This window comes from Emys orbicularis, chromosome 5 (assembly GCF_028017835.1).
Source record: "Emys orbicularis isolate rEmyOrb1 chromosome 5, rEmyOrb1.hap1, whole genome shotgun sequence".
Lineage (NCBI taxonomy): Eukaryota > Metazoa > Chordata > Testudines > Emydidae > Emys > Emys orbicularis.
The window spans coordinates 71,963,871-71,977,949 of NC_088687.1; the positions used below are offsets into that span (position 1 = coordinate 71,963,871).

Sequence of the window (14,079 nt, forward strand, 5' to 3'; positions counted from 1 at the left end):
CATGTTCACTGCTGGGTTGGTGTCACCAAGTCCAGGATGGCCACAAGGCAGTAGTCTGCGAGCAGGTACCAGTGTAATTGCTACAGCTGGGCTCACTAGGCAAATGTCAGAGTCAGAGTCAAGCAAAGGTCAAAGACCAGAGGTCAGCAGTAGTTACCAGGCTGGAATCAGGAGGCGAGAGTCTAGGTCAGAGTCAAAGACCAGAGATCAGTTACCAGGCTGAAGTCAGGGTCAGAGAACAAGGCAAGGTCTAGAACCACAGCAAGTTAGATGTCTGTTTGGTTGTTCAGACACCTTCCTAGGGCACCGTCCAGGATGGAATAGTAAGCATGGGCCAATCAGAGGGGTATAGGTTGCTATTGCTCTGGCCCCTTCAGGATGTACTTCCTGTGGCACCTAATCTCCGTAATATTCTTTAGCTGCAGCTTTACATAGGCTCTTGGTAGTGTTGTGGGGATGTTAACTGCCCCAGGCTCTACAGACCAGTCCAGTCCAGTCACCTTCCATTGCACAACTCAGCTCAGTGAACAGCTTATGCAGTCTTCTAAATTTTGTACAGTGAAATCAAGATTTTATGTTAGTAATGTGTGCCTACTGTTTGGAGATATAGGAAAACAGTTACAACATAGTTTAAGTGGTTAATTTAAATCTGACTCCTGGCATCCTGAATTTGCCAATATAGGGCTAAATTCTGGCCAGCAATTGAAAAGAGGCCTAATTCTCCCCAAATGGGTGTATATGCATACTTGAAAATTAGCATTAGTATGTGCCTTTATTCTAGCTGTGAAAGTCTAATGAAAGCTTTGGGGTTTGTGGGGGGGACTGGGGATGTAGGATGCAGAATGATCGTGGCCCAAAATGAATTCAGAAAACATACCTTGGTTTCTGCAGTGTTCCTTCCAAACTTCTAAACAGACATTCAGTCCTGCCATTTCTGCTGTGAATTTCACAGAATTACTTTGACATGTCTTGAGGAAATTCTCCAGTCTATTTATTCCATAGGTAAAATTCTCTTTAATTTCCCTTTCAATTGACACAGATAAGGCACTCCACTGTTCCTGTTCTTTCTTCTCTTCTTTAGCTTCTAGTCGCTTCTGGTTTTCCTCTGCAATTATTTCTGCTTTACTTTTCTACAAAAAATTAATAAAGATATACAGAACTAAATACCAATGTGTGCAACCAATATGAAAAATGTTGTAAGCCTTGAGCCCAGTCCTTGGAAGTAAATGGGAATTTTGCCTGAATAACGACTGACTGCAAATTATAGGATTTTGCCCCATTTGTGTGTTGTGTTTTGCTTTGAATTTTGTTTAAAATAGTACTGAATTCTCTGCAAGTCATAATTTATTGGTAAATACTGGTACATATTTTTAAAAAAAAAAAGCTTATTCAACAAATCATACTAAAAGTATATGAAATAGTTCTTTAACTTTCTAATATCTAAAGAGCCACAAACATGTAAAACAAAAAAGAGCGTTTAGGTCCCAACTTGAAGGCATTTATTTTAAGCCTGAAAAATGAAAATTCTAATTGTAATTCCAGGTATTTCAGTAAATTGAAGACAATTAGGGACCTAATCAAATGCCCACTGAAGTCAATAAAAAGACTCTTGGGGACTTCAATGGGCATTTGATCAGGCCCTAAATCTATACTCCACACAGAATGATACAAAGTGGTCATGATATTTTAACTAAGAAATACAGTAATGATTACTATTGCTCATTGCTCAATCTTGCCCATTAACATCCAGGTACACTTTTTCATGTATCCTGTAAAATCAGAAACGGTGCATGTATTATTCTAGTCAGCAATTTAATATGGAATAGGGCTTGCAGGATCAAATCTTTCTTGATATATAAATGCAGACATTATTTGTCACAAACGCACAGAAATCAAAATCAAAGAACTTTTACATTTTGCATTGGTTAGGAATATTTTCTCAAAACAAACACAAACTAATGTCCTCTATTGCCATCCCTTTCACCCCAAATGTTAGTACTAGCCATGAGTCCAACTAAGACTTGAGTCTTGAACCCACAAATTGTAGCTGTCATACATATAAAGGGAAATGTAACCACCTTTCTGTATACAGTACTATAAAATCCCTCCTGGCCAGAGGCACAAAATCCTCTTACCTGTAAAGGGTTAAGAAGCTCAAGTAACCTGGCTGGCACCTGACCCAAAGGACCAATAAGGGGACAAGATACTTTCAAATCTGGGGGGGGGGGGAAGGCTTTGTTCTGTCTGTTCCGTGTGGTTCTTGCCGGAGACAGATCAAGAAAGCAAGCAATCCAACTCCTATAGAATTAGTAAGTACTAGCAAGGGAATGTGTTAGATTATCTTTTGTTTTGGCTTGTGATTTACTCTGTGCTGAGAGGAAGGTGTATTCCTGTTTTTTTTTTTTGTTTTTTGTTTTGTTTTTTTGTTTTTGTAACTTTAAGGTTTTGCCTAGAGGGAAAGCCTCTGTGTTTTGAATCTAATTGCCCTGTGAGATTATCTTCCATTCTAACTTTACGGAGGTGCTTCTTTTACCTTTTTTCTTTCTAATAAAGTTCAGTTTTTTTAAGAATCTGATTGTTTTTGTGCTCATCTTGTTTATTCTCAAGCCTCCCCAGGAAAGGGGGTGTAGGGCTTGGGGGGATTTTAGGGAGGAGATAGGGCTCCAAGTGGCCCTCCCTAAATGTTTGTTTGAATCACTTGGTGGTGGCAGCGTTTACCTAATCCAAGGTACAAGAGAGAATTTGTGCCTTGGGGAAGTTTTAACCTAAGCTGGTAGAAATAAGCTTAGGGGGTCTTTCATGCGGGTCCCCACATCTGTACCCTAAAGTTCAGAGTGGGGAGGGAACCCTGACAGTAGCTCAGAACCAAGAGTACTGTATTCAACTGTACCTTATTGACATTAATTTGATCCACAAACACTGACATAAAAGATGTGTCATACACATGTATTTTTCAATTTTGGAATATTCATATGAGCCACCTGCATCTTCCGTGTGATTGTTTCAATCTCTTACTTAATTGGCCTCTCAGAGTTGGTAAAACAACTCCCACCTTTTCATGCTCTCTGTATGTGTGTATATATATCTCCTCAACATATGTTCCACTCTATGCATCCGAAGAAGTGGGCTGTAGCCCATGAAAGCTTATGCTCAAATAAATTTGTTAGTCTCTAAGGTGCCACAAGTACTCCTAATCTTTTAAATGGCTATTTTGATATAGTTTTCAAGCAGCATATTTAAACAAACCTCAAGAACCTCATTCAATTTTTAAACAGATTATTTCTGAAAAGGTTCTGTAAAAAGCCAACCCTACCTAAAATTTATTTTTTGTTTCCTACTCAATCACATATTAATTGTATAGGTCTCCAAAATTAAAGCTTTCTGTTATCATTTTACTGCTCCAGCTCCAAACACAGCTACTTGTTTATATTTCTGTACAGGGATAAAAATGGGTTCACACTAATTACCAATTAAATCTAGGGTGCAAGGATGGATTTATTCTTTCAATAAAAATTACTAATGATTGACAAATGAAAAATCCCAGGTAAGTATTCTTGACCAAAGCAACTACACCAGAAGGAAAAATCTGAGCCTGGACAGCAGAAAGCATAGGTATGCTATGGAACAACTTGAATATGCTTACATGTAATTTTTTTGTCTTTGTGACAGCAGTCTTAGTGCGTGTGGGAACCAAGGGCACATCCACCTGGGTTACAATTGTCTTTGAAATGTTGCCTTCCAACGATCTTCCATAAAGTCGATAATAAGACTGTAACTTTTGTATGCCTCTTCTTTCTTTTGGACCTTTGGACTTTGCTACAGCAAACAGAGAGAATTATTTTTGACTTATAAGGTAATTGGTGGAATTCCAATATATTCATTTTTTGGCAAGAGATGAAAGCTCCAAATTTAGCCCTTGGATAAAATTTTCAAAAGTGCCCCAGGGCCAGAATTTGAAAGGTAATAGGCATTTAACTCTCTTTAACACCTTTTCAAAATCTGACCCTAGCTGACATAAGAATTTAAGTCCCAGTTTCAAAACTGATTTAGGTACTTAGCACCAGATTCACAAAAGTACTTAGGCACTTATGCCCAACATTTAGGCATTTTCAAAACTACTGCTCAACTGCTGCCAACTCCCGTAGGTGCCTACATCCCCACAGGTGGGCATGTGTAAAGCCATCTAAGTCCTGAACACCACCTCACAGCTAGTGAGCTGCTCAGAACCCTAGTGCAAACCAAAGTCCTGGCAGCCCTGAAGCTGAATTCTCAAACTAGGTGAGGGTACATATATCTCACCAGCACATCTACAGGCTCAGGGCCAGCACAAAAGACAGCTGTGACGGGGCCACCCATAAGGCTTTATGGAAATATGCTTATGTGTGTATATATATATAATATAACTAGAATGTGTTTTATGCTACATATGCCATGTAACATATTTCTGTAAAGGTCATGATCTACTAAATCTATTAATCCTATTTGTATGCATGTATCATTTTTGTATTCTAAGTTATGAATATTGGCTGCATACTTGTTTGATTCTAAGTAGGCTGTAGTGAAGCAGTTGATCAGCTTCCTGAGAAAAGACTATTCTCAGTAAGTGCCCCATCAAGAAACACTTAAGCCAACAATGAACTTGGAGACACCAATCCACATCTGGACTTTCCCAGGAATGTGGCTTGGCTGGTAAGGTACTCAGTCATACATGGACATGTGACTTGCCCAGGTGACTCCAATACTCCATTTTGTAGCTGGACTTTACATAGGAAAGAGGAGGGGGTCTCCACCCACAAGAGAAAGTCTATTTAAGCCCAGGGGAGACCCCTCCATTTTGTCTTCAGCTGGCTAAAGAGAGAGCCTCTCCACCCCCAAAGATACCTGAAAGAAACTGGAACAAAGGACAGTGACTGCAAGGGGTGTAAGTAATTGCTAGACCCAGACTAAAAGGAGATTAGTCTGTAAAAGAAAGCATTCTGGAACTGGTGAGGATCTTATCTGTATTCAGTTTCTTACTGTATTAGACATAGACTGGCGTGTTTTATTTTATTTTACTTGGTAATTCACTTTGTTCTGTCTGTTACTACTTGAAACCACTTAAATCCTACTTTCTGTATTTAATAAAATCACTTTTTACTTATTAATTAACTCAGAGTATGTGTTAATACCTGGGTGGGCAAACAGCTGTGCGTATCTCTCTATCAGTGTTATAGAGGGCGAACAATTTATGAGTTTGCCCTGCATAAGCTTTATACAGGGTAAAACGGATTTATTTGAGTTTAGACCCCATTGGGGCATCTGAGTGTTAAAGACAAGAACACTTCTGTTAACTGCTTTCAGGTAAGTCTATAGCTGTTAGGGGACGTGATTCAGACCTGGGTCTAGGTTTGCAGCAGGCTAGCGAGTCTGGCTCAAACCAGGCAGGGCACTGAAGTCCTAAGCTGATGGGGCAGGAAGGCAGGGGCAGAGGTAGTCTTGGCACATCCGGTGGCAGCTCCCAAGAGGGTTTCTGTGATCCAACCCATCACAACAGCATACCTGTGTATTTCCAAAATACTCCCATTGGATGTGGGAGACCCAAGTTTGAATCCCCACTCTGCTTGATTTGGAGCAGTGACTTGAGTCTCCAACATTCCAGCTGAATGCCCTAATCACTGGGCTAATGGTATTCTGGGGGGACACAACTATTGTTTGTGCTGGGCCTGCACCTGTAGGCATGCTGGCAAGAGAGGTATTCTCTCACCTAGTTTGAGAATCCTGCTTCAGAGCCACTGGGGCTTTGGCTTGCATTTGGGCTTTGAGCTGCTCATTTACTATGGGGTGGCATCAAGACTTAGGCAGCTTTGCATGTGCCCACCTATGGAAACTAGGTTCCATGAAGACTTAGGTCTTTACACAGCAGTTAAGCAACTGTGGCTGGTCTTGCAGGGCTGTAGAATTGTGGTATAGACATGCGGGATCAGGCTGGATTATATTGTGAATAAAACATCTTATGAGGAGTTTTACAGGAATTCTGTGTGATTATTAACAGATAGTTATTCATTTATAAAATACGCTCTGGGACCCTGTGGGTGAGAATGGTCCCAGAGCCCGCGCTCCAGCCCAAGCATCTACATGGCAGTTTTACAGCCCCACAGCCTGAGCCCTGTGAGCCTGAGTCAGCTGACCTGGGCCAGCCGGGTGTTTAACTGCTATGTAGACATTCCCTATGGGGTTAGGCAGCAGCTGGGTAGTAGTTTTGAGAATGTGAGTGGCACCAAAGTGTTAGACTAAAGAGGCATGTTGTTGTGAATCTGGACCCTAGAGCTTGCAATGCTAAGTAAAGCAATGGATCTTTGAAAATCTAGGCATTAGGCACCTAAAGATGCAGATAGGTACCTAGTGGGATTTTCAAAAACTCTTGGATGCCAGCACATAACCTTCAAAGGAAATCCCATTCGGTCCCTTTTTGCCTCTTTAGGTGCCTACATACTTTTAAAAATCTGACTCAAAGATATTATACTCTCAGTAATAAGTCATATACCACCATGCATCATTTCATATTGACCCTTACATAAGTGTTCAAACTACAGTAGTAAAGATTTCTCATTAAGAGGTTTCAGAGTAGCAGCCGTGTTAGTCTGTATCCGCAAAAATAACAGGAGTACTTGTGGCACCTTAGAGACTAACAAATTTATTAGAGCATAAGCTTTCGTGGGCTACAACCCACTTCTTCGGATGCATATAGAGTGAACCATATATTGAGGAGATATATATACACACACATACAGAGAGCATGAACAGGTGGGAGTTGTCTTACCAACTCTGAGAGGCCAATTAAGTAAGAGAAAAAAAACTTTGTCCTCACCCACAACTATTTCACATTTGGGGACAATATATACCTTCAAGTCAGCGGCACTGCTATGGGTACCCGCATGGCCCCGCAGTATGCCAACATTTTTATGGCTGACTTAGAACAACGCTTCCTTAGCTCTCGTCCCCTAACGCCCCTACTCTACTTGCGCTACATTGATGACATCTTCATCATCTGGACCCATGGAAAAGAAGCCCTTGAGGAATTCCACCATGATTTCAATAATTTCCATCCCACCATCAACCTCAGCCTAGATCAATCCACACAAGCGGTCCATTTCCTGGACACTACTGTGCTAATAAGCGATGGTCACATAAATACCACCCTGTACCGGAAACCTACTGACCGCTACACTTACCTACATGCCTCCAGCTTCCATCCAGGACACACCACACGATCCATTGTCTACAGCCAAGCTCTAAGATATAACCGCATTTGCTCCAATCCTCAGATAGAGACAAGCACCTACAAGATCTCTATCAAGCATTCTTAAAACTACAATACCCACCTGCTGAAGTGAAAAAACAGATTGACAGAGCCAGACGAGTACCCAGAAGTCACCTCCTACAAGACAGGGCCAACAAAGAAAATAACAGAACACCACTAGCTGTCACCTTCAGCCCCCAACTAAAACCTCTCCAGCGCATCATCAGAGATCTACAACCTATCCTGAAAGATGATCCTTTACTCTCACAGATCTTGGGAGACAGACCTGTCCTCGCTTACAGACAACCCCCCAACCTAAAGCAAATACTCACCAGCAACCACACATCACTGAACAAAAACACTGACCCAGGAACCTATCCTTGTAACAAAGCCCGATGCCAACTCTGTCCACATATCTATTCAAGTGACACCATCATAGGGCCTAATCACATCAGCCATACCATCAGTGGCTCGTTCACCTGCACATCTACCAATGTGATATATGCCATCATGTGCCAGCAATGCCCCTCTGCCATGTACATTGGCCAAACCGGACAGTCTCTACGCAAAAGAATTAATGGACACAAATCTGACATCAGGAATCATAATACTCAAAAACCAGTGGGAGAACACTTTAACCTGTCTGGCCATTCTTTGACAGACCTGCGGGTGGCTATCTTAAAACAGAAAAACTTCAAAAACAGACTCCAACGAGAGACTGCTGAGCTGGAATTGATATGCAAACTAGACACAATCAACTCAGGGCTAAATAGGGATTGGGAATGGCTGAGCCATTACAAACATTGAATCTATCTCCCCTTGTAAGTATTTTCACACTTGCTTCTTATCAAACTGTCTGTACTGAGCCATCTTGATTATCACTTCAAAAGTTTTTTTTCTCTTACTTAATTGGCCTCTCAGAGTTGGTAAGACAACTCCCACCTGTTCATGCTCTCTGTATGTGTGTGTATATATATCTCCTCAATATATGGTTCACTCTATATGCATCCGAAGAAGTGGGTTGTAGCCCACGAAAGCTTATGCTCTAATAAATTTGTTAGTCTCTAAGGTGCCACAAGTACTCCTGTTATTTTCTCATTAAGAGGGGCAATGTTAAACAGTTTACCCAAAGTTTACATTACAATAAATAATAATGAGAAGGTGTTACTTAAGCCAGGGTAGAAAGTTGGTTAAAACAACTTAATAGTAAAACTTCATAGCAGCTGAGAGGTCTTGTCATGAGAGGGATGTGGTAGTTTCTTTTGAAGTTATATTCACCAGTGCTTCTCAAGTGGCTGAACATCAAGGAGCAATGCCAAATATCTTCTCTAGACCATATATCATAGAGATTCAAAGGTGTCTTTAAAGTTGGTCATTTTTTTAGAAAGCTGAATTAGAAGCCATTTTTAAGTGCTACTAATTCAATTACTTAACTTAAAAGTAAAAATATAAAGCAGCTCATCTATCTGCAACATATAGCAACTGGGCTGGAGTGGAAAAGATGACTAATGTAATGGATTGTGGAGTTCCACCAGGAATGAATTTGTCCAAAGCTGTTAAAGAAGCACATCCAACATCAATTATAATATGGCTTGAGATACTTATTGGTCAAAGCCTTTTTCTATTCTAGTTTATTCTGTTCTATTCACATTCTTATCTTATGCCCATTATCATGGCATCTGAGCATCTGGCCACTTTGTGTTTTGTGGGGATTAAACATGAATATGACACTATCACTAGACATATATACATAGCAGGTGTACATAGCCATTATGTAAATAGTAAAGTGATACCAGAGATGAATCTGACGCATTGAGTTTACACTAGTTATTTTATAAATGAATAACTATCTGTTAATAATCACACAGAATTCCTGTAAAACTCCTCATAAGATGTTTTATTCACGATATAATGCTCTGGCAGATGGTAATTTTTCAACAGAGCAATAGTTTTGTATACAAGTGGCTGGTAGCCCCTCAAATGTATATTTAATTCGATAATACAAATGTGCAAATCTAAGATCAATGTTGAGTTCTGGTTTATTTTCTGGTTATGTGAAAATAGGAAAAATTGCCAGAAAATTAAAAAGTATACAAGTTATTTTGCTTTCTAATGCTATTTTCACAGGGTAAATCTAGCCTTGCCCCCATTTGCGCAGTCATCTGAAACCTTATGCATATAAACTGAGTAGTTAAATACAGTTACCCAAACTGCAATTTTAAATAACAAATTGTATGTGTACATTTATATTGTCTATGTGCAAATTTCTGCACAAGGGGAAAAAAATTTGCACAAATTTTTGCAAAAGGGAGCCTCATGAAAATATGGCTTGTAGCATTGATTGTGTCATAACTCCTTGGGCTATTCAAGATAAATTAATGTAATCAGGCAAAATATATTTAATATAAAACTAATTATTGTAATACCTTTTTGAAGTATATTTATATAATATGTGGAAAATTATCTGGAATTACAGCAGTCTTTCCTCTAAAATGTGATAACCTTGACAACAGTAGAGTTTTATCCAACTAGACAAGTAGATTTTATGTTTTTTACCATCATTGCTGCACTTCGTTCTGTCATAATCATCACTGAGAGGTTTGCCTGAATGCCAGTGCCGAAGTTCATCAAATTCTGTTTGTTTAATAAGTGAAGTAACTGCAGGATTATTGCTGAAAAATACACACAGTATATACAGTGATACTTATGTATGTTTAGTTTTCTGGCACATCCTACATAACAAGCCTTATACCAACTTAATTATAAACAAAATGTTTTGACATTCATTGTAATACATAATACTGACTAGAAGAGCATGTCATACCGAAGAGATCTTTTTGTTCACCTGATATTCTTAATTCTTCTGTGGCAGCCACCTGATTGCTCATGACTTCATTTTGCTCTAGTGGCATCCTGGCCTCCCCACTTAATTCTTTATGGATTAGTGAAGAATCATATAGCATAAGTCACAGAACTAATCTTTAATAGGTGCACATCTGTATTGTCTGACTTCATATTTGATACTTAGTTTAGTACAAATCCACATTTCTTGGCCACAGAAACAAATAAGTATCAAGCACAATTTTGTCAAAGCCAGGAACTGGATTTGGGAGTCAGTACAAGAGGGGTACATCCTTTGTGTGTCACAGAACACAGCTCGGTGAGGACTCCCTGAGTGGGAATGCGTAGCAGGTGTCTGAGCAGAGCAGGGGAACTCCAAGGAAGGGACAAATGGAGATAATCTACTGTCACAAAGATTCTCCACTCACAGCAGGGGCTCATTGAGGGTTTAAACGGCTTCTAACCCCCAGAGTGGAGCAACTCTGAAGCAATTTATTGGCCTGGGTGGAGGGAAAGATTTCCTCCTCCTGCCCCCCCAGTACAGAGCCTGTTACTAGGGTTAAATTATGTTATCCATAAAATCTATGAATCTATAGTTACTTAATCTTTATTCAGGCAAAGCTCTCATTTGAATCAATTTGCATTCTGTGATTGGCTTCTCTGGGATCAGTATCTGGCTCTTCAAGTACACATTGTATGGTAAAAGCAGCTACCTCAAACTGTAGAGCAAACATTATCAGAGAGACTATAATGCTAATCAACAACTGCATAAGAATACAACATGGAGTCAGGATTTAGAGTCCGAGTCATCCTTACCCTGCACCTAATGTTAATATTTACACCAGTTCAAAGTGGATATAAAATACTACCTAACTGAACAGTAGCATTTTATGCTGCTTTGCACAAGTGTAAATAATGACATAGGATGCAGGGCAGTGAAGAATCAGCCCATAGTATCTCATTTAATTAAAAAAGAAAAACCCAGACAAATGTCAAAAGAATGTACCTGCTTAAAATAGGTAAATCTGCCAAAACAGCTCCAGCATAATCTTCAACAAGGTCAGATTTCACTGGGATGAGCCCTATACTGGGAATTTCTTCCTTAGATTCTTTGCAGCGTGAATGAAAATGTGATAAATACTGGTTAACTAAAACATACACTCTTATGTTACCTTCTGCAATTCCAAAGAGAAAAACATATATACAACATCCTGCTAATTTTTGTCAAGTGTATGTTATAAATCAAATTGTAACAAGAAATACAAGTTAAGTAATAATCAGTGATGTCAAAGCAGAATTTGTAATATTATGGTATACATTTAATATAAATTATGAGCCTGATTGTAAATGGCCTCTGTGATGATTCACAAGAGATGTGGGGAACACAAGAGACCTCCTTTTATATTACAAAAGTCTTCTGGAGAACACTTCAGTGTTTTAACAAAACATTTGAAAAGCTTAACCGAAGTTACCCTCAAGTATGGAAAGAATAAATGCCTGATAAAGATAAACAGTGAAAGTCACACATCTTGCAGCCCAGTCCAGCTGCGGGGGCTAAATGGTCCTTAAGCCAACTTTGCATCCTTCTGATTCTGGGCTGCTATATGGCTCCCAGTGTAATTAGACAGCCCAAAGGGCATGTTTAGGTTGCAGCATCCTCCCAGGGCTGCCTTATGGGCTGCAGTGCTGCCTGGAATCTCCACAGCACTGTATGCTATAGACCTACCCCTGCCATACTTGTCCCTGCTCCAGCTCTGCCCCCAGCACGCTCCACATGCCAGGGCTTGTGAGGAAGTCCTTGAGAGACAGCCTTCTTGCTATCTACCACAGTGCCTGCACATTGAGAAAATTCGCCCACAGACTGAAACAGGGCTTTTAGATTATCATTTTCTTTACTCTGCTTTAGGCCTTTTGCCAGCACAAAGGGCCTGGTTTGGGGCTGAAAATCAAATCCACAGGGTGCCATCCTGGCCCCAGTGAAGTCAATAGCAAAATTCCCATTGACTTCAATGGGGCCAGGATTTCATGCCTAATCAGACTCCTTTTGGCATCAAATGGGAGTTTTGTCACTGACTTCAATGAACAGACCCATAAAGTCATAAATTATTAGAAGGGAAAGAATTAAAAAGCTCATAACTGTATAGCACTTTGACTATGTAAAACATTTTATAACTGGCAATTATTATTATGCTTATATCAGTCATTTTTATACAGTTGTTAGTACCTTTAAATACCATTTGTTTCTGTTCAAGAAACAGTTGTGAAGTGGTTCTCACTGGGAAAGCATCTCCAAAATCACAGCTGGCAGCTAATTTTGTTACCGTATTCCACAGATACTGGTATTCACACTTAATTTCCTTGCCCAATTCAAAATGTAACCCTATGCACACACAAAAAAAGAAAAATGAGATTTTACAATGAAAGTTCTCTGGAAAAGGGACTGCCTCTTTATCTGTGTTTATACAGCATCCACAACAATAGGGCCCAATTCTGACAGTGTCCTTTGGGTATTACAACAGGGCAGAAAGGGTGCATTCACAATTGTTGGTAGCCATGGATGTATATAATGTATCTAAATATGGTCAGGAAAATATATTGGGGAGTATACAAATAGCAATTTTAGGCCTCGATTCTGCAACTGAAGCCCATGAGGCCCTGAATAAAGATGGGGGTTCTCCCCCCAAAACCCTCATTGCAGGATTTGGGCTTTAGAAAATTCCCTTTATTCCCCAAAGAATAATGGATGGTGTTATAAATGCCAACTATTGTTATATGCCCAATTTATACTTTCTTTGAAAGTTCCTTCAAGATTGTTTGGATTAGATATATGCAGGAGACCTGAACCTTTAGACTGGATTCATTTTACTGCATAAATTGCTTTCATGGGCCCAAATTACCCTTCCTACAGAGAAACCCTTGGAAGAGGGTGTCAGGAGAGCAGGAAAGCTCTGGAAGAAGTTCCTGCTACAAAGCTTCATCCTCAACCTGTTGTGTTGCTAGCTCTCACAATTTTATTGTTAGTCTCCTGATATCAGACGGTTTTCTTAAAGCCCAAGCTCCCACATTCATGTAATTTCATGACATCTCAATTTCATTTTTTAAAGTTTCTAGCCCTCACAGTTACTCTTATGAAAATTGTCATGAGATCTTTAATGTCTATATAGAGCAGACAGAACCCCAGTTTTTAAAGTTTTATTTGAAACAAAAGGATTAAAAATAAAAACTTCCTGGGATTTTAACCTGCAACTCCAGTGATTCAAGGATCAGAACCTGCTCCCTATTCTGGCTTCTTTGAGCTACTCTGACAAAACAAAACAGGTGAGAAAGCTGGCCAAATTTAAAAGGAATCCCCCAACATCTGTTGGGAAAATAACACGGTAGGGCACAGATTACCCAACAAGTTCTTGGAATTTATGGAGACATTTTTTTAGTTCAGAAGGTGGAGCAAGCTACTAAGGGAGAGGCTGTCTAGATTTCATTTTGACAAATAGGGAGGAAATAGTTGAGAATTTGAAAGTGGAAGGCAGCTTAGGTGAGTGTGTTCATGAAATGATGGAGTTCATGATTCTAAGGAATGGTAGGAGGGAAAACAGCACAATAAAGATAATGGATTTCAACAAGGCAGACTTTAGCAAACTCAGGAAGTTGGTACATAAGATCCCATGGGAAGCAAGTCTAAGGGAAAAAACAGTTCAAGAGCATTGGCAGTTTTTCAAAGAGACATTATTAAGGGCAGAAGAGCAAACTATCCCATTGTGTAGGAAAGATAGGAAATATGGCAAGAGATCACCTTGGCTTAATCTTAATCTTCAATTATCTGAAAGTCAAAAAAGAGTCATACAAAAAGTGGAAACTAGGTCGAATTACAAAGGATGAATATAAACAAATACAAAAGGATGTAGTGACAAAATTAGAAAAGCCAAGGCACAAAGCAAGATTAAACTAACTAGAGATATAAA

General features: G+C 39.6%; 1 protein-coding gene across 1 annotated transcript in view; it reads right to left on the reverse strand.

The window, feature by feature from the left end:
* The window catches only part of LOC135879141 (probable ATP-dependent RNA helicase DDX60), a 67,174-nt gene that overhangs the window by 37,422 nt on the left and 15,673 nt on the right, over positions 1-14,079 (reverse strand). Inside the window, exons 9-13 of the mRNA XM_065405002.1 lie at positions 12,345-12,500; positions 11,127-11,229; positions 9,836-9,951; positions 3,644-3,816; positions 878-1,130 (exon numbers count right to left, since the gene is read on the reverse strand). Of these exons, the coding sequence (XP_065261074.1) occupies positions 878-1,130; positions 3,644-3,816; positions 9,836-9,951; positions 11,127-11,229; positions 12,345-12,500 (801 nt within the window). The remainder of the gene's footprint in view (positions 1-877; positions 1,131-3,643; positions 3,817-9,835; positions 9,952-11,126; positions 11,230-12,344; positions 12,501-14,079) is intronic.